The following is a 26,872-nucleotide window of genomic DNA, read 5'->3' as shown; positions in this document are numbered from 1 at the left end:
ATTCTAAAGGTAAGAGGAAGCTACTGGAATTTCCTGAAGCTGGGGTGTGACAGGTAAGATCTTTAGTGGGTATTGCCTTGGCAGCTGTGTAAACGAAGGATTAGAGAGAGGAAAACTGCATGCAGGGAAATCAGTTAACAGGCAAGAGTCCAGGTGACAGGCGATGATGGCCTGCACTAGAATGGCTGCCGTCTGAGTGGAGAGAAGAGGCTGATGGGAGAAGCGGTGCCCAGGGAGAATCAGCAAGACTTGGCAATCAGATGAGTGTTTAGGATGAGAACGAGCGGTCAAGAATGATGCCAACTGGAAGGATGGATGGGGCCTTCTAGAATGGGGACGGTTCCGAAGAGAAGAGCTAAGTATAGAGAGGAAAGATAATTTTTGCTTCAGACCTGGTGAATTTGACATGCATCTAAAACATCTGATTGGTGATGCAGAGCTGAAGCTCAAAGGACAAAATGTAAATTGGCAAGACAGACTGACAGAGAGGGGCAGCTAGAAAGATGGATCTGAAACCTGCCTAACAGATGATGATCGAGCAAAGGAAGGTGAGGAACTTGTCATGTGAGAAGAATGCTCAAAACAAAGCTTTGGGCTCCAGCCACAGGTGAGAGGTTTCATAGGAAAACTCCTTTTGGAGTTGTTTTTGAAGCATTACTTTTTGTCAGGGGAGGTCTTTGGTGTTTCTTTTGCTAATCTTAGAACTCACCTAAAAGTACCAATGAAAGACCGAGAAGGTAGAGGTCAGCTTTGGAAATATTACTGGCCTTTTGATGTTCTGTGTTACTTCGATTCTCTCCCTATGTTCACTTTCTGTAAGCTTGAAAAGGAATGAGGCAGGGAGAGGTTGAGAACCTAAGACTTCAGTGCAATACATTTATACAGTTATGCTTAATAATATTTAATTTGCCAAGCACATAACCTCAAAAGTAATTTATCATGGGATTAGAGTTGAAAAGAGATCTCAGAGGTCATCTTCTCCCACTTTTGTCCCTGTTTCTGTTTTTCATTTGAGGGAATGGAGGTCTGGAAAGTAGAAGCAGGGGTTAAAGTCCTGTTAAACTGTCTTATTTTGTGCAAATCAGACAGATGTAGGGGAGTAGTAGAGTGAGTCTGAAGAATCCTCTTAGGCTAGGAATTGAAATGTAGGTTGGGTTGAAATCAGGAATCACAGCTTATCTCTAGGGATCTGCAGTTGGTTTACCTCTAATTGACTGGTAGAAGAATTGTGATAAAGAGCAAAGAGCTTGTTGATCTTCAGTATTTGCAGATAATTTGTTAGTAACAAGTCAGGGATATGGGGGACCTGCCATCCAAGGTATGAAGAACCATTCCCAGCCAACTGTATACCGTTGGATGTCACCATCACTAGAATGTAAGCTTTCTGAGAAGCAGGCTCTTTATTCTGGTACTGCTATGTGCAGTGCCCAGTACCTGGCAATGTAGCAAATGCTGCATAAATTTGTTTTGGCTTTGTCAGTGTCAGTTCCCCTCACCAGGACAAATGACAGCTTTTAGAATCCTCAGGCCAAAGTTTCATGAGTGACTGTGACAGTCAAGTGACGAGTGTTTCATTGTCAGGTGATCTGTGGCCTTTATCAATCCTGTGCTCAAAGCTTTTACAATTCCCTAGGACTTTGTGTGTGTCTGTGTGTGTCTGTGTGTGTGTGTGTTTGTCCTTGATTATGGCCTTTATAGACAACTCAGGTCACTTTTAAACCTCACTGAGGCATTGGAGGAATATTTGGATGGGATTGTTCCAGTGAAGGAAAATTAAAATGAGGAAGAGGTAGAGAGACACAGAGAGGTTAAATTCAGGCCTTTGCTCAAAGAAGTATATGTAGCATATATATATATATATATATATATATATATATATATATATATATATATATATATATATATATATATATATATATATATATATATATATATATATATATATATATAAAGTTTTATACAATTAGGTATTCATCTGCCTCATCTGCAAAGAGATGTTTATTAGTTCATCTCTTCTGATGCTAAAATTCTTTGATTTCATGATTCTAGAATTTCAGTTTTTAAAAAAATCATTTACATTTGTAAAGTGAAGTACATCAATTATACTATAGTCCCATAGTGCCTCTCCAAACTTAGATGCATTAAAAGGCTATGCAGAGCTAATCCTACCCTAGCTATCATACAATTACAGGCCTATAAGTTAAAATTTGTCCTTTCCCATTTTATTTATGCAAGATATTAAGATGAGAGCCAAAGAATAGAAGGGAGGACTAAGTGATATATACATATATATATATGTATATATCACTTATAAATACATTTATAAATATATATATGTATATATATATATATATACATATATATATATATATATTTCACCCACCATTCAAATATAAATTTTCATTAAAATATATGATTATAATTCCATTTTTCCTAGGAATCTTACTATAGAATAATCTTAGTTCTAATTCAGTTAAGAAAAACAGGATTTTATTGTTCTGGTGTACTTTTGGGGATTAGAATTTTGATAGTTGCAGCATCAAAGAACTAGAAATCCTGAGTTTTAGTTTTAAGTTTGGGGTTGTCATTTGTTTTTGTTATTTTTTGCATATTTCAGACACCTATCATTTTAAAATGTTCATTATTTTTTGTTCTTTCTAATAATATAATTTTGCTAGTGACTGATAAGGGACCCTTTGTTGATTAGAGAACCTACATTTTATTTCTGGGTCAGAGTTGATGTTGGAAGAGAAGAGATGATCATGTCCCCTGGAGAAATTAAGAAGTTAACTATAGCCACAGTATGTTTTCACAGCTTTGTAATTAACTTCTAAAGTCATGAGCTAGATAGTGTTAAACTTCTGTTCTTAGCACACCCTCAGAAAGAGCATGGAATTGGGTGTTATAAAACCACACTGCACTGCAACCAATCGAGTTCATCTGGTTGGTTCTGCTAAACTGGTTATTAATAGGCTACTTTTGTTTAAAAAAAAAAGTTTCACTTGCTATATATATATATATATATATATATATATATATATATATATATATATATATGTCACAACTATAATATCTGCATTTTGGGAAAATGTTAAGAAAACTTGATATTATTTCTAGAGAAGCAAAGAAGACCCAAGTGAGAGCACATATTTGCAGTGCACAGAACACATATTTGCAGAGTACACAGTTGCCACTGAACTGTGTGAGCTCCTATTTCTTCCATTCAACTTCTCTGCAACCTCCTTAGCTGGAACCTTTTTGGCGTATCGCAAACACTTGTTTGTGGGCTACTCTTTCTCCTCTCCTGAATGAGAAAACCTTAAAGAAGAGATAGTGTTTTAGTCACTTTTATATTCTCTTATAGCACCTAACTTAATAACTTTCACTTGGTAATTGGTCAATAAATGGTTGTTGTCTGAATAAGTGCATAAGAAGTTTATATTAATTATAGATAACCAAGATCCAATGGTGCCCCTCCAAACTTAGAAGCATTAAAAGACTGATAGAGTTAGTCCTACTCTAGCCATCATACAGTTGCAGGCCTATAATATAAAATGAATTTGTTTTTTTCAAACTTTTTTATGCAAGATATTATATTGAAAGATTTATACAAGGAGTAATTTTGAGGGAACCTTTAAGAATACTCAGTGGACACAGTTAAATATTTTTATCATCCTATTTACTGGACAAATGTTTTCTCTGAATATTAAAGTGCTTGCTTCCTTGGTGAAGTAGTTGGACATTCTTGTTGTCTTCTCAGTGTCTCCAGATGTTTTATTGGTTGCTCACATGTGTGTTTTATTCCAGAGATGTGGCTTGGTTTAATGACTCGTGGTTAGGCCGAATCAAAGAAGATGTTGGTGACAATTGGAGAATAAAGGTATCCATGATGACATTGACTAATTTGCTGAAGTTCAAAGACATCTTGATACAGTGAGAAGAGTACTTACTATGTCTGGAGTCACAAGACTTGGGTTCAGATCCTGCCTTTAAAGCACACTCTTTGGTGACCTCTGGAAACTGCCCTAATCTCCCAGGCTTTTGGTTCAGCCTCATCTGTAAAAGTAGAGGGTTTTATGAGATGTCTTCCCAGTTCTTTTCTTGCCCTGGGTCTGTGATCTTAGGCTCTCAAAAGTTTATGAAACCTGATGTGAATTAAATTTCCTAAAAAAAATTATCACGTGGTCTTAAAATAATTTGAATTTATCTAAATGTAAAAATTATCTCATATATTTTTACCTGATTTAATTATATAGACTCATCTCAGTTAAAAGGACAATCAAGGACTAGAGTTGAATGTATCAGCTCATGCCATTCTTAATCATATCAATAATTCAAAAAATAAAATAGAAAAAAATTTGTTTTTAGCAGGAAAATTCTAGGAAAAGAACTCACCAAGTGGGCATTTCCTTCTTAAAAATTAACAAAATAAAAGTCCATCTTCCATTCTCATTTTCTTTCTTTTAAAGGAGGAAGTTAGATTTTTTTTTTCCTATACTTCCGTTGAAAATGAGGGAAAGATAGAATTTCACTAAAGCTTTTCTTATAACACTCAAATTGTATGTTGAACTCTTTATATAAACATATTCTGGATGTTTATTGAAGTCGGAGAATTTTGCATTTTGTCAACAAACAGCAAGATGCACAGTAAGCTGCCATATGTATCTGCCATACAAAAGGCTTTTCAGCCAGATTTTAAGCCTTATGGGCGTTTATGGGTTAATTCACTTAATACAGTGAAGTTTTGCTCTAATTTCTAATAGCTGAGGGATTACTGATGGAGTGGGCAGAGAAAAGAAAAGGAGGAAATACTTATGTTTCTCTTTGAGGCCAGATCCTGGGGTTTTCCTGGCTGAAAAGTAATAGTCTGCTCTCTGAACTATTGTTCCATATGTGCCTCCTTGAGGAACCATCCCCTTTCTTGGAGGTTACTCTGGACAGAAGCCACAATGTGGTTACCAGGACTCTCCCTGGCTTTCTGCTTTTAATACAGTCTGCCCAGCCTGCTGTACAAAGCTGTTGGAGAGCTGGGGGAAGGCCCTGCACAGGTGGCAGGAGTGCTGTGTGATCTTTAGATTCATTGGTACTTTGTTCCCAGTTCAATCACTTGGACTTGCTTAGCCTCAGTTTCCTTGTCTGTAGAATGGGAATAATGATATTTAACACTTTGACCTCCTAGAATTGCCAGGAAGACAGTACTTTTAGAGCATGGAAAGTGCTGTTGAAGTGACCTTCACTTTTCCTCAGTTCAGTTAAACGTGTGTAGACACAGGATAATCCCTGTCTTTGGGGAGCTCATCTTCTATGAGAGGACACATTTTATACACAAATACACACAAACATAAGGGCTTTTGAGGATGGAGAGAATATGGCAGACTTGGATGATCTGGGCAATTCTCAGTCTGGAAGATGGCCCCTCAGCTGGGTATGGAGTGGGGACAGAGCCTTGATCAGCCATACCAGATCAGTAGGAAATAGAACACGAACCAGCTCCCAGAGGCCAGAGGGAGAATCTGGACAAGATGAGTTTTGGCTGGGACACACACAGCATGAAGCTTCCTACGAAATCAGCTTGGAAACAGATTGTGGAGGTCTGTAGCTGGCAGCGGCAGTAGGGAATCCTGGGAGAGCTTGGGAATGGACAGCTCAGTCTGATAGCCTGGTCAGAAGCAGAAGAAGTTCTAATTCAGGAGGGAGCTTAACCAAATTAATTGATCAACAAGCATTTAAGTATCTGTTATGTGCCAGGCATTATGCTAAGCCTGGGAAATATAAAGATTAAAAAAGAAATACAGGGCTTTTGTTTCAGGGGACAACACCTTTTCTGTACATAGTAGGCACTGCATAAATATCATCAGTAATAATATTATTGACCAAGAAAAGATGATGATAGGAAGATCAGGAGCGAGCGGGGTTCAGGAAGGACAAAGTGGTGGTATTCCATGAGGGTCTAGAGACTGAGGCTGGAAAAAAGGCTACTGGCATTTGTGATCCCTGATGTAGCCTTTTCATAGCAGACAGAGGGGTTGGGGAGTAGAAATGATGCATATAACAATGTGGACAGCTGGGCAGAAAAGGGAGGCAACCACTTTCTAAGTAGCCAGATTAATGGGAGGGATTTTCATGACCCTGTTTGGGGGAGCACAAGGAGATCTGTCACTGATGAGATCTTTAACAAGGGCCTCTGGCCCGGATCTGCAGCTGGCCTATGACCGTGCAGAGCTCTTCCTTCTGCCTTCAGTTAGAAGTGTATCTTTATGACCACGTGAAGGCCTCTAGCACTGAGCCCTTCCTGTCTTCACCCCAGCTGCCCTGTCCTGCCTCCTCAAGCAGTCAGCCTTCCAGCCACACTGACCTTGCTGCTCCTCACACACATTACAGATGGGCTCTCTTCTGAGCTTCTGCATAGTCAGCAAGTGTTTATTGCGCACTTACTAGATGCCAGACACTGCTAAGCATTGGAGATACAAAGTCCTTGCTCTGAAGGACCTCATAGTCTGATAGGGGAGACAACATGAAATCAGATGAATCCGATAAATTAGAGGTAATAAGCACGAGGAAGAAGAATGATGATAAAGGCTGACAGTTATGTAGTGCTTCCTGGGTGCTAGGCACTGAGTTAATCCCTTCATAATGTTAGTATTCCCATTATACAAATAAGAAAACTGAGGCAGACAGATTGAATGACTTGCACAGGGTCCTACACTAGCCAGTGTTTGAGGTCGGATTTGAACTCCAGTCCTTCTGGTTCTGGGCCTTCTAGCATTAGGAGGCGTTAGTAGTGGGGGCAAGAGGGGAAGATTGGAGCCCCAGAGATAGATACATGGGTGAAGCAGAAGGCTCTTAATGGAACCTAGAACAGCAGCCCACAGCTCAGCATGGCCAAACCCTATCCAGATATACTTAAGGGATCATTTTAAAATTACAAATTCAGAAGCTCCTAGCAGATGTGCTTACCTGTGCTTTTAAGTGAATGAATGACTGTGGGCATCCTTCCGTGGGCTTGAGTACTTACAGGTTGCCTTCTCCAGAAGTATTCTGGTGCCTTCCTTCCTGCAGAAAATTACCTTGTCTTTTGTATTTCTTTGTACTGTACACATTCTTAAATATACGGAACCAACAGGTCTTGGGTTCAAGTCCTGCCTTGGCTGTGTGACCTTGAACAAGTCTCTTCAGGTTCAGGGCTCTGCATATTCCTCATTTGGGAACTCTTCTATCTGTACATGTGGGCTTCCCAGGGGAGAATGTGTAAAGTCTTCAGGGCAGACACTGTGGTAGTGGTTCTGTTTCTAGCACCTAGGACAGTGCCTGGCACAGGACAGCCACTTAAAGTAAATGCTGGTGGATTGATGGGTGTGTGTGGAAATAGACTATTATAAAACTGTGAGTTCACATTAGTATAAAACAGACAATTGTGCAAGTTTCATTTATTTGTCTTTTTGCATTTTAGGCTAGTAATTTGAAGAAGGTTCTTCAAGGAATTACGAGCTATTATCATGAGGTATGAACAATGAAGACTTATTTTACATGTATATCATGTATCACTTAATTTTGTTTTCCATTAGAAAATCTGATCATAATTGGAATATTAACAGTAACATTGCTGTGTTATTATTTTTTGTTGGGGAAACATTTTTAATTAATTAATTTTTACAAAAAATTTATGCATAGGTAAATTTCTAGCATGACAATTGCAAAACCCTTTGTTCCAATTTTTCTCCTTTCCCCCGCCCCTTCGTTCAGATGGCAGGTTGACCAATACATGTTAAATAATATGATTTTTAAATGAACTGCATTTTCAGAATTTTTGGGACACAACACTGACCATTAGTCCATACACTAACTAGGCCACTTGGCAGTAAAGTGGCACCTGTTGTTTAGGGGGTCTGGAGTCAGGGAGAACTGAGTTCAAAGGTGGCCTTAGAGATTTACTCATTATGTGATTCAGCCATTTTTCTCAGTTCCTGAGCTGGAGAAAGAAATAGCAAACCACTGCAGTGTTTTTGCCAGGAAAATACTCTCCAACAACATTGCTAGGGAGTTCATGTAATGTGATAATGGCTGACAGAATGATGAGAGTATCTCATGTCTCAGTGTCTGGAAGCTCAGAAGGGTCAGCAGGTAATTTCCACTGAGTGCTCCAGGTAGAAAGACCTTGGATCAAGAAACTGCATTGGACTGGAAGCTTCCTACAGACTAGACTGCTCTGCCTTTTCTGGACAGCCTGGAGAAGAGTGTACCAAATGATTTAGTACTTGCATAAATCTTAGCCTGATGATCTGGGGACATGAAACAGCAATCTTCTTGTGAGCTCCAAACCCCAGGTTGCTAGCCTCTCGTGGAGAATATTGCAGTTTTTCCTATCAAGATATTTTTGATGCCCCTTTTAGCTTGTTTGTTGTTTCAATTGTGACCAACTCTTCATGACACCATTTGGGGTTTTCTTGGCAGACATACTGGACTGGTCTGGCATTTTCTTTTCTAGCTTACTTTACAGATAAGGAAACTGAGGCAGATGGGGAAAGTGACTTGTCCAGGGTACCAGAATGGGAAGTTTCTGAGGCTGGAGTTGAACTCAAGTTTTCCTTATTAGGCTAGCACTTTAGTCCAAAAAAGATCCCTTTTGGAGAATTCTTTCCTAACTTTCTGAATTTTATCTAAACTTGCCCTCTTTCCCAGAGTGCTTTTATAGTCACTTGAAAAATGAAAGATGAACTCAATTACATTCCCAAATAGGTCCCTGCAGGTTATCCTTTCCATTTATTCTATAGACATTACTCTTGCAAAAAGAAATTGTGGATATAGACCTCATTGACTTATACTTTTTTTTTTTTTTTTTACATCTGGGAATCCCTATAAGTTTGCTTTATCTAACTTACATTGATGGTGGCTTCTGAGAGCCACACAAAGGGACATTTTGTTTCAGTGTTGTATAGATTTTTTTGGTGGCAAGATTGTGTTGGGGAAATTTTTAAAAACTTTTTTTATCTCTTTCTTATTAATTTTTTGTTTTATCCATGATTTCAAATCCTCTGTAACTCATTTGTGCTTCTAGTCTGTAATTTCTTTGTTTTCATGACTGATCAAATGTTTATTTAGAAATAAAATTGAAAGTGTCATTGATTCATTCTGTGCATCACATTTAATTAAAAGGCTGACTTGATGCTCTTTTGATATTGCAGTTTTTAGGTCAACAGATTTCTGAAGAACTTATTCCTGATTTAAGCCAAATAACTGAACACTCAGACCCTACGGAGCTTGGCAGGTTACTACAGCTTATTTTAGGCTGTGCAGTCAACTGTGAAAAGAAACAAGGTATGTGTAGGATGGTGACATTTTTTGAGGAGCTGGAAGTGGTCCTTAGGGTGCCTTGGGCTGAGCTGAAATATGATGTCATTCTCAGGCTTTCTTTAATGTCCTTTTGGCCATTCTGAGAGTTAGGAAGCCCAGTTCTCTTCTTTCTAAAAAGAAAAGCAGCCATGTCAAGGAAAAGAATTATTTCTAAACTTGTTGAGATACTTCACACAGAGCTGTCATCCGGCTCCTTGCTGGGTTCTGGAGGCATTTTGAGAGAATATTCTGCGGATCTGCTGCCCTTTGTCAGTCATGATTACGGGAATTAAGAGAGCAGGCTTACTTCACCTTGTCTTGTAAGAGACGTTAGTTCTGATTCTCCCCAGGATGCAGACTTGAGGGGCACTGACCTCATAGGACCAGGTAAATCATGGCGATGCAGGTGATATGGAAAATCTGGCTGAGTTGGAGGGGCCGGGCCTCTGCTCTTGTGTCCTCAGTGATAGTGAGAGAGTCTCACCCTTGGCTTCCAGTAACAGACTTGCGGAGTACAAGGTGGAGAAAGCAGGGCTTGACAGCGGGGTTCATCTCAGACACGTTAGAACTGGCATGGATGGCAGCTCCAAGGAGGAGGCAAATACTGCCTCACTGTCACCTCCGACTAGAATCAGCCTCCTTGTCTTAGGTCCTGTGACCACACGTTGGCCTCCCTCTGTCTTTTGTTGGCTCCTCCTCCTCTAAGAGGTCTGCATCTGTCCAACATTCCCCTCAGTTCTTAGTTTTCTTTCACTTCCTGATTCCATTTCTGAACTCTGCATAAATGAATTCCAGATCTATACATCTCCAACCTTCCCTCCTTTTCCCAGTTAAGTCCCATTTGTCCATATATACATAAGACCAGACCTTTGGGATATTCAACTGACATCTTAGCATGACCCAGGAGAGGGTCTAATCTTGATGTCTTCTGATTTAAACCTCTTGTGTTAATGGCACAGGGACTCACCAATTCATTATTGTTTGTAGTCTCAATGTAATATGTAATCTATATGAAATTGCTTGCCTTCTCAAGGAGGGGGAGGGACAAGGGAGATAATTTGAAGTTCAAAAAAAAATTTTTTTTAAGTTAAAAACCATTTGAAATGTACTTGGGGGAAAATAATAAAAAGAATCTTCAAATTAGCTTTGAGTCTTCCCTCTCCCTTACATCTCAGGTAACAAATTTGCTCTGGCGGTTTTTTTTTTTTGCTGATTCCCCTTTCTGTATTTCATGCGTCTTCCTTCTTGTTATTAACTCCTGCTGCTGAAATTAATGTTGACAGCTTCTGTTTTCTTTGTCTTGCCCAATCCCTTTTCCCTTTGCTGACTGGTCATCCTTTGCTCTGCATATAATATACTGTTGCTACTTTCCTTCAGAACTCTGCATCAGTTTCCCTGCAGGCTCTTCTCAGCCTGCCCTGGCTCCTTTCCCAGCCTTGCTTCAGGGCCTTTGCCTCAGGTCCAGCCACCTGGACTGCTTGCTTTCTTGTGTGCACTTTTGTGGTCCTGTGGCTTTGCTTCTGTTGTTGCCTCCTCTACCACTTTTGTTTATGTTACTGTTGGGCCCGAGAATCCCCTCTCCAGTCCCTCATGAGTCAGGGGCTCTGATTTCTCACAGCTGTGCCATAGTTTTCTTGCAGCTTCATCAGCTTTGAGAGGCTAGACTTAGATGTGATCTTCTGAAAAGTCATCTCTTTCATATACCCTTTGCTCCTCTTCTATCCTGCCATCTTGGACCTTGGATCTGCTACCTCTTGGGCATTATTTTATAAGGTTACTTATTGTCTGATTGTAGGCCATGTCCCCTGCTAGATGCTGAGCTCTTTGAGAGGTGCTTTCTTGAGCTTGAGGGCTGGTCTCAGGGCAGAGTAACCCCCGGATTAACTGCTTATTCTTTGTTGCTTCTTTTATTGTGGACAGTTCTTAATGTCCTTAATGGAGAAAGGCAGGTGTTTTTCAACTATTTTTATGTACTTTATACCCTAGAACACATTCAGAAAATTATGACTCTTGAAGAATCTGTTCAGCATGTTGTGATGACTGCTATTCAGGAGGTAAGTGATGGTCTATTATAAAAGGAAATGGAGGGCAGGGGTCACAAGCATCATCACCTATGCTTAGAAGAAGGGAGAAGAATTAGGTCTAGATTGTGTCTACTGGGGAAGAGATAAGTGGTTTCTGTAGCTCCATTAATAATCTCTAATGGAGAAGAGAAGTCTGGTACGTGGGTGTAGATATAAACAGATGCATAAACTTGTATACACACACACATCTCCTCCTTAAGAGACTGGACTGCTTCATTCTTTGTATCCCTGGCATTTAGCATCATGACTGGTACTTAGTAGCCATTTCACAGACATGTTCTTGTTCAGCTGATGAAGAGAATATCCGATTGACCGGGACTCTGAGGTCCTTCATAGCCCACTTTAGCAGCTCCCTCCTAAGAGTGTGGTGCCTGTTCAGGCCAGGGAGGGAAAGAGAAGGATCTTATTCAAATGGATGTAGCTGATGGCCTGGTCAGGCTGACAACTTGGTTTCTCACCTGGATTGTTCTGAATGTAGGCATTATCACAGAAAGAGTGAGGAACAAAGAAAGGGTGCTGGTGCCCTCAGAGGCCTCTTGAACCAAGAAAAGGTGACGCCAGGGAAGACAAACCAAGAACAAAGACACTTTTTTTTTTTTCTGGATAACAATAGACCTGAGTGTATTTAGGGACATTTAGTGGGCTTTAATTTGGGGGTGATGATTTTTAGGAAATTAGTTGGACAGTCAACCTTTTCCTTGCTCATAAGTACTTTTAGCAATGCTTTTACATTCATTGCCATCTAGATAGTTTTGTGCAGTTTTAGTTGGTCTCCAAAGCATCTCTTGGGGCAGTCTTTGTCATGTGCATGAGATATACATGCATGCCTATATGCATATGTATACCAATATATATGTGTACCTATAATTAAAAATGATTTTATAAAATTATTTTATTTTGGTATGAGTCCTTACTTGAAAATAGCCTTTCCAAATAAATCTTTTCAAATTAGCACATTGTATTTTTGAAATGTTTAATCCTGGGATCTAATTTTATTAGTATTCTTTGACAAGTATATTTTCTTCTATGAATAATACTCTAAAACCAAGCTTATGATTTTCAGCTAAAAATTGTTATTTTTGCCAAAATATGTGGGTATTTTGTCTTTAACTTAAATGATTACTTTTATTTGATTCCATTGATCAATGTGTGTATTTTCCTAAGATCCCAACCTTAGTGTAGAAGCTTTTGTGGCTTTCCATGGCCAGCAGTATTTGTAGCCACTGTTCCTGAGACCAAATCTTTGACCTTACTACAATTGGCCCTTGACCTAGAGATGCAGAGTAGGCCCTAACCCAGTATGATCAGCCATTGGGAAAACCTTTTTGGGAAGCTGACTGCCCCTGACTTAGACTCACATACTCTTACATATTTCTTCTACTTGGCTGTCGGTCATTTTAGGGCCACCTTAAAGCTGTTATACTAAAATTCTTTTTAGGGCCACCTTAAAGCTGTTATACTAAAATTCTTTTTAGGGTAAGAAGATCTTGAGCAGCATGTGTACTGAGAGCTCTTTGAAATCAGACAGATACAGCTAATTATAAATTGTTAAACGTGTTGGTACTTCTCTTTTATATTTTATATGACTAATTTTAACATTTCTCTTTCATAGTTAATGAGTAAAGAAATAGTGAGCTGTGCTTCAAGTGATGCTGGAGAGCTGGAACATCAGGTAATAAATGCCCTAGAAGGCTTTCAATCCCATCTCTCATAATGGGCGGTGCCCGGTGCAGAGTGGGTGCCTCCTAATCTTCCTCCCCCTCAGTGTTAACAAAGCACCTGCTCTGTGTGAAGAGCTTGATCTAAGCTCAGTGACTGTTTTCCCTCAGAAGGTGGTTGGGCCACTAATAGAATCAGTCCAGGTGATGTCAGAGACAGTTTGTTGCCTGGAGACGATTATGAAGTGGCAAGTTAAGGGATCTGACATCAGATGTCTTAGGAGCTGCTAGCTGAGATGAAGCCTCCCATAAAAATTCTTGTGCCTTCTTTTCAGTGCCTGGTAACCAGCAATGCAAGAAGTAGAAATGATTAATCCATTTCTAGGTGGCATGTGTCCGAGCTCTGTGAGGTCATGGGGGAGCAGGGTGAGGTGGGGGGCAGAGGGTGGCTGCGTGAGCCTCCCTCCATCCCAGGTTGGTTTGGGGACTTGTTCCCACGGAAGGTGGTCAGCCCATTGGGTTGTTGGCAAAATTGATTGTAGGCTTCTTAATCTTCCTATTGACAAGTGAGATCACTGGCCAAAATGCCTTTTCTTGGGCTGCAGCAGCTAAATAGTAGTATCTGCTTTTCCTTTGCTCGCTTTTAAATATGCTAAAATCCTCAAATTTTAAGCAACCAGAAGTACGTCCATGTTCTTCTCAGTTTGCCTAACCAAATAATCGGTGTCTGTTATCACTGTGCTGCCTGCTTGTCAGCCACTCTGCTATCACAGGAAAGTCTATATATCCTCCTCCTGCTTGACACCCTTCCTGAGATCCAATATTTCACTTTAATGGTTACCTCCCTTCTTTTGCAATGGATCCTGGCCCTGCCAGCTTGCTCAGTATTCTTTCTGGGAACTTTGTGTCCTCCACCCAAGGGGTCCTTGTCATGAAGCTAATTCAAAGGCATTTTAGTTTGAACTCTTCTTGATTTTTACTCTGTGTGTGTGTGTACTGTGTGTGTGAGAGGGAGATTCAGAGAGGTTGGATCATGAAGCCAAATAATAAGAAATTCATTTAGTAAGTCTTTAAATCAGAGATCATTGTACTGTAATGTCTTTTAAAGAATTCATTAAAATCTAGTACTTGTTCTTGATTTTTAGTCTATCCTACTTGAGTATGATTTCCGTGGCATTTATTTATAAATAATGAAGTTCTTTACATATTGTTTTCATTAGGCACTAAATTGCCTCTTTGTGAATGGATTACTGAAAATCTACTAAGTATACATTAGATTTATGCTTTTTCCTGTTGTAGCTTAAAAGAGCCTTAGAAGAACTTCAGGATGCATTAGCAGAAAAAGAGGAACTAAAGCAAAGATGTCAAGAGTTAGACATGCAGGTAAGTGTGGAACGGGCCAGGTGGAAGTTGGGTGAAAGAGGCAGATCTCAAAATCAGAGCTACATAGTTGCATATTTCTCCTGGGGAAGGGGGATGCTCTTTGTGTGACTCCTGGACCCCTCACCTGCTGGCCTTTGACCCACACATTTTCACTGCTCATCCTTGTCTCCATTCTACAGTGTGTTTAAGCTGATAGCATTTTCTGTTTAACCCATGAGTTAACCCTAAACCTCTCATCTCTGTGCTAGATAAAGCATGGGGCCTGGAGTCAGGAAAAGCTGAGTTCCAATTTGGCTTCAGACACTTAGCTTGTGTGACCCTGAGCAAGTCACCTAATGCCTCAGTTTCCTCATCTGTAGCACCTCTCTCCGAGGGTGGTTGGGAGGGTACAAGGAGATCACATCTGTAAAGCCTTCTCAACTGTCAGCCTTCTATAAATGCAGCAGACAAATGGTCAGAGATGTTGTCATCTTAAATAGTGAGCCAATTCTTTTCTCTCCCTTAGTGACCCCTCCAAATACTAGCCCTAGATGGAAGAAGCTGGGATGAGGGTAGTGAGATGATGTTTATTTTAAAATCTACTAGGAAACAGCTCTCATAAGTGTCTGCCTGTTCATCCCTAAAGAAGTTCCTCACCAGATTTAATGGTTACAACAGTGTTTGATCTCTTCAGCCCCTTTGGAGGGGGGAGGGGAGAAGACTCACTCTCGGATTCTAACTTCCTGTGTGTTTGGCCTCTTCTTGTATGGAGTTTGTGACAACCTGGGAGTCTTTGTTCTCCAGGTGACCGCCCTTCAAGACGAGAAGAATACGCTGGTGTCTGAGAACGAGATGATGAATGAGAGGCTGGATCAGTTAGACGGCTCTTTGGAAGACCCAAATACGGTGGTGGCAAAAAAGTATTTTCATGCCCAGTTACAACTGGAGCAGCTACAAGAAGAGAACTTTCGGTACGAACTCATCCGAGTCATCAGGACTCTTATTGTCAGTCCCATCAGTAGTGCCATCGTGTGTGAGGGAAGGCATGCAGGGATTCAGGAGTGGGGGCTGCTGCAACCCTGGGGGCAGGGGCAGACCATCTCCCATCTGGCATGCAGGACCCTCCCTTGTAGAATTGGGTTTGGGCCAGACGACCTTTTGGGTATCTCCCAGCTCTGGCATTCTGTGCTCGTGTGCTGTTTGGGGCACTCTGCTAAGACCTGGGAGGGACAAAAACCTGGTAGGCATATTTCCCCCCAGAGGGCTTACAGGGAAATGGAAGGGCACTAAGGACTCCTGCTAAGGTAGCATACGACAGTGTAATGCCAGATGATAGAGAAAGCACGTTTTAGAGGATTTTGGAAGAACTGATTGTGATTGAGACCTGGGACTCCTGGTAAGGGCCCCCCCCCCCCCCCAGAGGAGAGAGGTGGGGCTTGAGCTGAAGCTCAAAACAGATAGGGTCTGAGTGAGCTTTGTCCTCCTGAATCACTTGTCATGCATGTGACCATAGCTCACCTCTTATGTGCTAGGTACACTGCTAAGTGCTTTATAATCATTATCTCATCTGATCCTCACAGTGATTCTGGAAAAGAGATATTATTTTCCTCATTTCATATTTAAAGAACCTGAAGGGATCAGAGATTTGTTCAGCATCTCACAGCTACTAAGTGCTTCAGCCTCAGGTTTTCTTGATGATAGGCCCCATCTTTTTTATTTACATAACATATATAAATATATTCATATATACCCATATCCACATGTGTGTGTATTTCATTAAGTTCAGCCTGATTTAAAAGGACACCTGGTGTGTCTACAAGTGGCTGCCACAAGGATCTCCCAGGGGGCCGGAAGAGCCCGATGCCGCTTTTCTGTCCAGTGCACTGAGACTCTTGTTCTAGTGTGGTTCGGACCAGCTGGACTCAGGATTTTCCAGCTTGGAGGGCTCCCAAGTCACTGACTAGCCAGCTGTGTCCAGTTCTTAGTTATCTGACCAGCATATCTACTACATGTTAACCTGAATTTTTTGGTCAAAATTACAGAATAGGCTAAGCTACTGCCTCCTAAGATGAAAAAATTAAAAATCATTATTTCTATGCATAAGTTTCAGTGAAAAGCCCATAAGATAGTGAATGAAGTGGGCCTTTTTAAAGAGCGTGGAAGTGCTGGGCCTGGTCATCCAGCACAACACTGAAGCCAAGAGATTTGCACAGGGGCCCAGGCTGCCTCCCAAAGGAAGTGATCTTGCTGGGATTTAGGGTGAGGGGCTCACTCAGCGAGCTCTAGAAAGTCTAGGCCTGGAGCATTCCCCTCAGGAGGTCACAAGTCCCACTTGTCCCCTCCGAAAGGTGACTGTTTACGAAGTCATATCTGCTTTAGGTGCACATGCTGCACATCCAGCAGGGAGTAGTCACAAAATAAAGCTTGTTTTTCTTTACAAAAGGCTAGAGGCAGCAAAAGATGACTACCGACTTCACTGTGAGGAGCTGGAAAAGCAGCTGATTGAATTTCAGCATCGGAACGATGAGCTGACGAGCCTGGCTGAGGAAACTAGAGCACTGAAGGATGAGATTGATGTTCTCAGGTGGGCCATGACTGTAGTCTGGGGGAAGTCCCCAGCTATTCCTCCGACCTGGCCAAGGCCACACTTCTCCAGTCCTATGCAGGCTGTCCTTGTGGCCCAGGCCCTTGTCAGCAGCATCTGCCCCAGCTGAGTGTTGGTCAGGTGATCCTCAGTGCCAGCTCAGCCTAGGCCTTAGAGGCCCTCCAAAATTGTATGTCAGGCAGGCTTGTGCTTGGAGGGTCCTCATACAAAGTGATCTGAGCCTCGCGCCTCCTTGTTTTTAGCAGATAAAAACCTTCCTTTTAGAATCCTCACTTTGTTTCATCTGCCTTTGGGAAGGGGGAAAATGGCTTTTTTTTTCCTCTTACTGAGAGGTTGGGGCCTGTTCCATGCTCAAACTGTTGTTCCCTGTGAAGGTCACTCAGTGCCATGAGGCTTGGCCATGCTGTGGCTCAAATGGTCAGCAGAAGGCAGGACGAGGGAGAGAGGCCCAGAGCTGGGCTTTGGGATTCCACCTGAGCTGCTGTGTTCCTCTGGGGCCTGGGAGGGGGGCCAGGGCAGGGCTGGAGGGCGCCTGACAAGCTCCTTCCATCAGGGTGATACATGTGTGTGTCTGTGTGTGTGTGCATGTCTGTGTGCGTGTGTATATGTGTCTGTGAGCGTTTCTGTGAGTGTGTATATATGTAGTGCCTGTGTGTTCATGTGTAGTGTTTGTGGGTGTTGTGTGTGTGTTTAAATGTGAATCAATATGTGTTTGGCTCAGTTTGCCTTGGGCCTGCTGGGGCCCTTGTTAGAACTTCTTGGGTCTCTTGACAGACTCAAGGTCCAAGAAGGGAGGAGGGAGGCCTTCAAATAAATCCTTACACTTTATTCCCACAAGTAGGCTGTCAGTCTTCTGACATGAGTAAGCAAAACTCCTTGTTGGGTCTAAGGGGCTTTTAACTCATTTCCTTATCTAGGGGAATCCCTTATTAGAGTGGATTCTACTAATAATGAAGTAGAATTAGATGTTTAGGGGGAAAGTACCATAATATTAAAGGTCTACAAAAGTGAGTATTTTCATTTAGACTAATAGAAGTTTTTACAATGTGCTCTTATAACAAAAGTCGTTGTTCATTTTGGGCATCCAGGGCTACCAGCTGCCCCTGACTGTGACCACTATTTTGCCCACTTCTGTGCTCTGTGAAGTCTGGGCTTCCTCGCCCCATCAGCTTTTATTTTGATGGCTTGGAGCAGCGTTGCCTGGGAACAGTCCAGTCCACTTGGGTTGGCCTTCTCTGATTTCTTGCTTTTTAATCATAGGACTACCTCTGATAAAGCAAGTAAATTAGAGTCCACAGTAGAAGTTTATCGTCAGAAGCTCCAAGACCTGAATGACCTGAGAAGGCAGGTGAAGTCGCTGCAGGACACCAACATGATGTACATGCACAACACGGTCAGTTTGGAGGAGGAGCTCAAGAAGGCCAATGCTGCCCGCACCCAGCTGGAGATGTACAAGAGGCAGGTGAGAGATGCAGAAGCAATGAAGGGACATTTGGGAGCCCTTCTTGGGACAGTGGTTCTTATCTGTGCACTGACGCTCAGTCTGGGGCGCTCCTCTTGCTTCTGCTGACTAGTGGTCCCACACCCAGGGAGGGAGACGAGAGCTTCTAAGACCCAGAAGACTGGTGCTTTGGGCTTTATGATGGTGACCCCTCAGTCTCTAGGGTCTTTCTTACCTGCAGCTCTTTTGTTTCTCCTTTTTTTTCATTGCTGTGGGGAAGTGCTGCTTTGATTCAGGTTGTTCTTTTGGGCTAGTTATTAGAGCTGACTTCCAGGAAACCATTCTCAGCCACTTTCATCTCTTGTTGCCTCACCTTTCAGACTTAGGGTCACCTGGTCGGGCCTCTCTGGCCCACTACACACATCCATCTCTGGCCCTTGTGTGGCTTGTAATTGCTATGTCACAGGACCGGGAGGATCAGAAGTCCAGAAATGGCTCCAGCTGGGAAAGGCTTCTTGCCAAGCCCCAGCCTAATGACTGTCATGTGATTAGTCTGTCTTTGGGATTTGTTGTCTTCCTTTATAAATTCCTGCGTTCTTTCTTTTCACCTTGATGTAAGAGCCTTGTGTTATATTTTATACTTTGTTGTTTTGTTGTTTCTTAAATGACAGGTTCAGGAACTTCATCTTAAACTTTCTGCTGAATCTAAAAGAGCTGACACATTAGCCTTTGAGATGAAACGCTTGGAAGAGAAGCATGAAGCTTTACTTAAGGAAAAAGATGTGAGTGTTCTTTATTTACTATATACGTGTATGAAGTATGGTTCTGGGCTCCGGGCAGGGCTGCCTGAAATCCCAGTAAGATGTGGGGATGTCAGATGAGATCAAGGAAGCTGAGCTTTTGTGCATTCGTTCTGGACATGATTGTTCCCAGAGTGAAAGCCAAATAGGCCTAAAGGGGAGATGTCAGAAATCACTAATAATGCTTGGCTAGAGAGAGTTTGGACATTCTCTGATGAGATTATTACAAGGTACAAATTAAGGCTTATTTGATGCAGTTAGATTAATTTTTAATTAATTAATTAATTTCCTCAAAAGTAAATATAAGTAAGAGTTCTAGGGTAAAGAGTATGTCTGGAGAACAAGTCGGTCATGGCGTTGCTTCTATGTGGCTGCTGGTTTGTCCTGGTAAGTCCACAACTTTAAAATAACTTGGGTTATGAAGCCCTGTCTGTCTTAACAGCCACTGCTGTCCTATACCTGAACATTTTTCCAATGACACTTTTTTATTTCTGCTTTTGTTCTTAGTCCCTGAACCTCACTGCCCTTTTATACTGTTGCATCAGGAGGCCTCTCGTGCCTTTTGCTGCCTCAAATGCTAGAGTAACTTAGGCTCAGAGTCAGGACTTAAACTCCTGGGTAGACTCTGGGTGTGGGCCATCATTGGTCTTGTGTACAGTCTTAAGTTAAGGGAAAAAATACTTGTTTCAAGTTCCAAAATCCTGCAAAAAGAGAACATGAAGAGCCCAGACTTCCTGTTATGTAGATGTTGGTTAGAGGAACTGGGGACATTTAGCCTTGAGGAAAGATTTGGCCTTGGTAGCCATTTTCACATTTTGGGGAGCCATGATATTGATGAGAGCTTGCTTCCATTCTGCTCAGTCCCAGAAAGGTCAGAAGGAGGAGGAGAAATACCCCAGGAGCTTCAGGGGGTCAAGGCTGGAGTGGCTGCTTGCTTGTCTGGGGGTCAGATGATAGTCACCTCAGAGACCCCTCAGCTCTGGGATTCTTGGCATTTTGAGGACACATCAAAGGCCTTGATGGTCCTGCATTCCCAGCAATAGTGTGATAGTATCATTTAATAGAAAATCCTGAGATAGGTAGTGGGAGCATTATCTCCATTACACAGAAAAGGCAATGGAGGCCCTGAGCGATGGAATCATTTGCACATGTTTGGGTTTGGAGCTGTGCTTGTGCTTCTCCAACGGTGTTGTAAGAGGGAGAATACTTCCTTCAGTAATTGGGGAATGAGAATTCAGCCAGAAAGTTCCCCTTGGGGCCTCTGTACACTGTGGAGATGAGCAAAATACTGACTACCTGGCGGAGCCGAGGCCCAGGGCCTGGCCTCCTGAGAAGGCTCTGAGTTTGGGCCCATTGGGGGCAGATTCTGGGGTCTGAGGGCTCTTTGCCTGGCTGAGTCATGAGATGCTCCTTCCCAAGCTGCTCTCATCTCTCAGCTGTCGAGGAACGCCTCCCAGGGAGATGGTTTGGAGGATGTGCTGGAGGGGAGGGGAGGATTCCACTGCCCTGAAACAACAGGGAATTAAATACCTCTGGGCTCAGGCCTGGCTGTGGAGTCTCAGGGAATTAGTTCCTCTGTCAAAATGGGGCCATAGTTGCTTGTTGAAGGGTGCTGAAGAGATGTCATGACTGGCCTGAAAAGGATGGTGAACCTGCTCTCTCCCCCTTGTTTTCAGAGGCTGATCATACAGCGCGATGCTCTAAAAGAGACCAATGAGGAGCTCCGGTGTTCTCAGGTGCAGCAGGATCACCTCAGTCAGGCAGGTCGGTGCCTCTGTGGGGCAGCAGGCTGGCCAGAAGCATCGTTTGACCCAAACGCTTCTCCGGGGAGAGATTGCTTTTCACACGCTCTGTCTTTGCAGGTACCTCCGTGTCAACAAGTTACGAGAACCTTGCTGCTGAAATTATGCCAGTAGAATATAGGTGAGAAAATGAAAAGTAGAGTTTCTCTATCGGTTAATGTTTGTGATTATTCAAAAGAAAATCATCTCTTGATCATGAATAGAATCACAGAGCTAGAAAAGATTCAGCAGATGATCTGGTTTGCCTAAACTTTCCAAATGCTGCTCTTGTAATTTAAAAGTTGATCAAGGCAGTCATTCCATAGCTCCCACAATCAGCTCAAGCCAGTTTTTAACAGCCAAGTAAGTTTTTTGCTTTCTTCTACTTAGTTATATGCCGTTTCCTCTGACCTATTCTAAGGCATTCAGGGTAATCATAGCAAGCATTTAGTCTCCAGATTAGAATCTGGAGGTCTCTCTCTCTGTTCCTGAATTATTAATTCTCTCCCTTTTTAGTGTAGACCCCTTCTCCAGGCTTTCTGTTCTCATGACATTGGACACAGGCCCTCCTGGTGCTAAAGTTCTGAAAGCCAGGATTAAAAGCTGTCTCACATTCTAGCGGGATGGCATCTGCTGCTTCCCATCAATTTACACGGATTTTCATGGGTCATGTTAATATTTTCAGTTATGGTTTGTTCTCCATAAATCTATATCAGTTGCTGTTCAGAATTTCTTATTCCTTTGAAAATAGAATTTTTTTTTCACCTTCATTTAAAAAGGACTTATATTGAATAGGTAAAATAATTAAAATTTCCTTTTTCATGTATATAATTGTGATATTTATTTAAATTTATTACTATTAGTAATAATAAATTTAATAAATGTAAAGTTCTCTTCTATTATTAGTAGAAGGCCCTTGACTTTTTTAATTTTGATAGATCACATCACATATTACAGTTATTACTACAGTTTCAAGCGGTTTTCCAGACTTATCTGTAAACTTTTTCAGGCAATAGATTGCCCCTTTCAGAGAGTCTTGCCGCTTTTGTCAGGTTCTATAATAACAATTGAATAAATGGAACTGAATTTTTAGAAACTTTTTTAAAAGTGAAAACTTTTAAGACCTTTAAAATTAAAGCTAAGCTTCTGTTTTTCAAAAACAGAGAAGTGTTTATTCGCCTTCAGCATGAAAATAAGATGCTTCGATTACAGCAGGAAGGTTCTGAAAATGAACGAATTGCAGAGCTCCAAGAACAGTTAGAGCAGAAACACCGGAAAACCAGCGAGATGGAGACAGAGCAAAGGTCTGTGGCCCTCCCTCCTGGCTTCCCTGCCACACCCTACTGTGGAGATCAGGCCCACAGAAGGGGTCTGACCTTGGGGGGGGGGGGGGGGGAAGTGGAGGTAGGAGGACCACACCCAGAAGGCCAAAGGCCCACTAAAGGTATGTCCCTCCAGCAGCCTGCATAGAGCTAAGCAGTGGAAAGCACTGGGTGCAGGCAGGCAGAAGACTCGAAGTAGATTCTAGTTCAGTATTTGTTAGCTGCCTCCTCATGAGCAAATACTTGCACATCTAGAAAATGGGTCTGAAGCCCCTTCACAGGGAGATTGTGAAGAAAGTGTGCACGCCAGAGTTGTGCATTACAACAGGCTTAGCCGGCCTTGAGCAGGGATAAGGCTGCGGCTGCCACACCAAGACCAAGGGCTTTCCTGATCTGGAAGGGCCGCCCAGCCCTGTCTTTGCCTTCTGTGTGGGAGCCAGGATGCCCTGCCCTGCCCTACCGGGCTCCTTCCCCATGCCAGGATGCCCTACCCTGCCCGGGTGCCTCCCTCATGCCAGGGCGCCTTCTTTCCACACAAAGCAATGACAGGGCTTTGTGTTTGATGTAGGCTCAGCAAAGAATACATCCGAGGTTTGCAGCAGCAGATTGAAGACCTTCAGAGGACTCTCCAGGAGCAGGGGCCCAAGCCCGAAGGGGAGAGTGTAAGTAGCCATGCAAGACAAGGAGGCCACGTGTCTGAGCTGTGTTGGGGGGAGGGGGGCAGGGTGCTTTCCTGCTTTCACACCCAAATTAGCAATGAGGCTACCATCAAATACCGTATATATCTGCATACCAGATGCAGCAATTCTGCAGACTTGGAGCCTGTCAGTTGACCCTCTTATGATGAGCTAATCCCTCCTTGGGCTAATACTCCAGCTGCACTTGGGTTCAGGATAGTGCCCGCATGTGGACTGGAGCTGGGGCTCGCCACCCCTGAGGTTTCTGCTCTTCTGAGATTCTTGGGGATGGTGGTGGGGGGGATGAGGTAAACCTGGGAATTGAGGAGAGAGAAGAGGGGTCTTCCTCCAGAGAACATCCATAAGGGGTTCTCTGGGTTCCCAGCCCCACAGACAGCTCCCGAAGATGTTCTTGGAGCTGTCCGACTTATTTCCAGGACTTCCATGGGGGCTTCTTGCCAACCACTGACAGTGGTCAAAGATTTGAATCTTACCGAGACCTTTTTCCCAACAGCCCTGGACAAAGCTGGTGTGGGCACAGTGTCCCCCTATTGCAGAGGAGGGTCGGTCCCAGCTAGCGCCAAGGCTTTTTGTCCTACAGGATGCTGCCTCTCGCTATCCTTGTTGTCCAGGCCTGGAGGCCCAGTCTCACCCAGCCCTGAGCTCCCTTAGCTTAGTCTCCATGAGGAAAAGCCAGGCATGAGGGAGGCTTGGACATCACCGTAGAAAAGATCCATCCGTGTCTGTGTCTGTGTGTCTGTCCGTCAATGCTTGTTTGAGAGATGACCAACAGGGGCTAATTCTTAAGTTAGGTTTGAAGGCTCCTGGGGGAGGGGCGGAAGCAGTGGGCAGAGGAGCTGAGCCCGAAAGGGAGCGGACTTTCCTTTCTGTCTTGTGTGCACTATGTATGATTTTCTTTTTTTTCCCCTGGGGGCTTGGAAAATAGAGAACGTCTCATACGTGGCGGCATCTCATATGTGCATATATACGGTATTGTAACCTCTCTAATACAAATATTTGTTGTTAAGCCTTACCTTTTGGGGTGAAGTCTCTTGCAAAGAGTTCAGTAGCTCTCTGCCTTTCTTTTTTTTAACTCCCTTGGTACCAGTGGCATTTCCAGCTATAAGTGAAGGGCCCAGATTATGGGCACGCCTTCCATTCTTGCTGAGCAGGAATTGTGCTATTGTTGTGCCTTTTCCAAAGCCCGTGAAATGTTCCGTGTTCTTTAAAATTGCCCGAGTAGGTGCTAATTATAACAAATGGAGTCTTTTCTGGCTAATTGAAAGATTGAAAATCAAATGTTGAAAGCCATTGAGTAATAGCACATTCTGTAGTGTACTTTGTTGTGTTCCTAGTGAGCCTTTTTATACATCAGCCTTTTATGAAGCACATTCATTTTTATTATGAATTTTTTTTTCTGAGTTTGCTATTCTTCTGCCTTCCTCACTTCTGTTCCTCATTTCGTCTTTTCTGAGGTACTGTTAGTCATGAATAGAAACCTACCAAAAGTTTAATTTTGTGATTTTAGCCACAAGTATGGGGCATAACTCCAAGTCTTTGTAAATGGGATTTTCATTAAATAACAGTAAGCACATAAGAAATCTGATTTGTATTTAGTGTGTCTGTTTGGCTGGGCCATCTTCTAATAGTCCTTTGTGTTTTATCTTGTAGTCCAGCAAATTAAAGCAGCAGCTGGAAGCACATATGTAAGTCAAACTGATCAGTGTTGCATTTCCTGTAACAAGAAAGGAATACGTGCTTGTAAAGTTGATAACTTTTTGATTCTGTTTGCAAAAGCTAGCACTATGACCTTAAATATCTCTCATATTATGGAAATAAGTGATCACTTCTGTTAAAACTATCAAGATGCAAATAGCTTGTGCAAATCATGTTACAAAACCGCAAAAATGCTGAGCCTCCTGCCAGGATCCCAATAATGAAATTAGAAAAATATCATGTTTTATTAACATTTTCACAGTTCATTCATTTCTTTTGTTGGCATTTTAAAGTGTTCTCTTAATATGGCCAAATTTCTGACAAGAAGCATTGATTTGGAGCTAGTTCCCATTTGGACAGTTCTGGCCTGCCAGCCATTCTTAAATAGGCTCACTGAAGCTGAAGGAGCAGATCTGATTGTCAAATGCAGAACTGGGAACTCTGCGTGAGATGATTAAAAAAAAATGCATTGGACTTCCTCTTCTCTCAAGAAAGAAGAAAATGCTTCTTTTCTTGAGTACCCCTGGTGCTTCTAGTGCAGCTTATTAAATATTCTTCTTTACACAGCACAGCTCCAGGCTTCAGGCATTGTGGCAAGGCAAGAGTGGGAGGGAAGAGGAGGAGGAGGGAGACACTCTACATCCTAGAACTCCAGGAGGGCAAAATGTGATTTGATCCTAATGATTTAGCCAAAGTCCTTTGACCTGCAGTAAAACACATCTTTTGAATTCTTTAGGGAAAAGCTAACTGAGGTCCATGAAGAATTACAGAAGAAGCAAGAACTTATTGAAGATCTCCAGCCTGATGTGACTCAAAATGGTAAAGAACTAGGGGCAGCAATACCCAGTGTTGGGTGGGCTGTTGGGCTCATCTCTTCTAACTCCACTCCCCATACATATATGAATATGAAGGAGGAAGAATCTGCCGTATTATTGGGGCACAGTGGTTCTTTTGGCTCCTGGGGAAGAGGTGTTCAGTCACTTAGAATATTTTAGCTGCTCCTCTGGTCTCCTGTTTTTTTGTTTGTTTGTTTGTTTTTTTTAATTGAAGAGTTCAAAACTTCTGTCAGATTATTTTTTTAAAGAATTGTTTATTTTTCACTCTATAGTTTTTTAGTTTCCTGGTTTGACGGCTTTTTTGTCCCCTGCCATCCCCCTAGTACTTCATGGTATCCTCCCCTGAAACAAAGGAACTAAGTGAATCAAGCCAACCTCATCAAGGGACCTTACCTGTTCTCAGCCCCCATCTAGAGCCTAGAGGCCCCATCCCAGGAGCTTTCTTTGTTGTCTGACCCCTGAAATCATCTTGGCCTTTGAGTTAAATGATGTGGCTGAGTTCTCCCAGTCTGGGCTCTGTTCAGGCTTTGTTTTCTTTACTTGGCATCATATTACAGAACGTTCCCCACCCTTTATTGAATTTTTCATTGTCTTAAATTCCCAAAGCAGCACAATATTGCATGGGCAGCTCCTATTCCAGGGCTGCTTGTGGTGGTGGTGGTGGTGGAGTTTGCTACTACAAAAGTTTTCAATATTTTAGTGTACCTGGGGTTTTTCTGTCTTTAATTTGTCGAGTCAAGAAAAATTGTCTTATTTTTGTTAACATCTTTTGTTTTTTATATTGCTTCCATTTCTGAGTTTGCTCCTCCCTGGCCTTGATATTCATTAAACAGTGCATTATAAAAATTTTTTTAAAAAGAGGAGAAAAAGCAATTTCAAGACTGAGCAAGAAGTCAGCTGTAACTACAGTGTTCTGTAACTTTGCCCATCCCCCATGTCTGCACAGAAAGTAGAAAGCATTTTTCCTCAACTTTCCTTCAAGGTCAAGATTACATGTTATAATTCCAGTGTTTGGTTTCTTTTTTTTTTTTTTTTCTTTCTTTTTTTTTTTTTTTTTTGGTTCTTTTCCTTTTTAGTCACAGAGTACATTTCCTCGTTTTCCTTAGTTCTGCATCAATACCTCTAAGTCTCCCTAAATGTCCCTAAGTTCTTACTATTCATTGTTTCTTAGGGGACTGCAATAATCCCATGCATCCCTATCATTTCGCCATTGGGCAACCACTTGGACATCTCCATTGCTCTGAATATTGTGGTATATTG

The 26,872-nt window shown here is 42.2% G+C and overlaps 1 protein-coding gene across 2 annotated transcripts in view; it reads left to right on the top strand.

Moving 5' to 3' along the window:
- HOOK1 (hook microtubule tethering protein 1) overlaps window positions 1-26,872 on the top strand; it is a 42,360-nt gene that overhangs the window by 7,052 nt on the left and 8,436 nt on the right. Inside the window, exons 3-18 of one of the 2 annotated variants that reach the window (XM_074265796.1) lie at window positions 3,808-3,880; window positions 7,451-7,501; window positions 9,183-9,315; window positions 11,317-11,384; window positions 13,027-13,086; window positions 14,372-14,455; window positions 15,239-15,405; window positions 16,878-17,018; window positions 18,300-18,501; window positions 19,152-19,262; window positions 20,957-21,044; window positions 21,143-21,203; window positions 22,225-22,365; window positions 22,952-23,045; window positions 24,732-24,766; window positions 25,513-25,595. In XM_074265796.1, the coding sequence (XP_074121897.1) occupies window positions 3,808-3,880; window positions 7,451-7,501; window positions 9,183-9,315; window positions 11,317-11,384; window positions 13,027-13,086; window positions 14,372-14,455; window positions 15,239-15,405; window positions 16,878-17,018; window positions 18,300-18,501; window positions 19,152-19,262; window positions 20,957-21,044; window positions 21,143-21,203; window positions 22,225-22,365; window positions 22,952-23,045; window positions 24,732-24,766; window positions 25,513-25,595 (1,592 nt within the window). Of the gene's footprint in view, window positions 1-3,807; window positions 3,881-7,450; window positions 7,502-9,182; window positions 9,316-11,316; window positions 11,385-13,026; window positions 13,087-13,352; window positions 13,547-14,371; window positions 14,456-15,238; window positions 15,406-16,877; window positions 17,019-18,299; window positions 18,502-19,151; window positions 19,263-20,956; window positions 21,045-21,142; window positions 21,204-22,224; window positions 22,366-22,951; window positions 23,046-24,731; window positions 24,767-25,512; window positions 25,596-26,872 lie in introns of those variants that run through there. The other variant, XM_074265797.1, reaches the window with a different exon arrangement.

The sequence above is a fragment of the Sminthopsis crassicaudata genome, chromosome 4 (assembly GCF_048593235.1).
Source record: "Sminthopsis crassicaudata isolate SCR6 chromosome 4, ASM4859323v1, whole genome shotgun sequence".
Classification (NCBI taxonomy): Eukaryota; Metazoa; Chordata; class Mammalia; order Dasyuromorphia; family Dasyuridae; genus Sminthopsis; species Sminthopsis crassicaudata.
The sequence above is the reverse complement of the archived record's forward strand: the minus strand, read 5'-3'. Positions and strand labels throughout refer to the sequence as shown.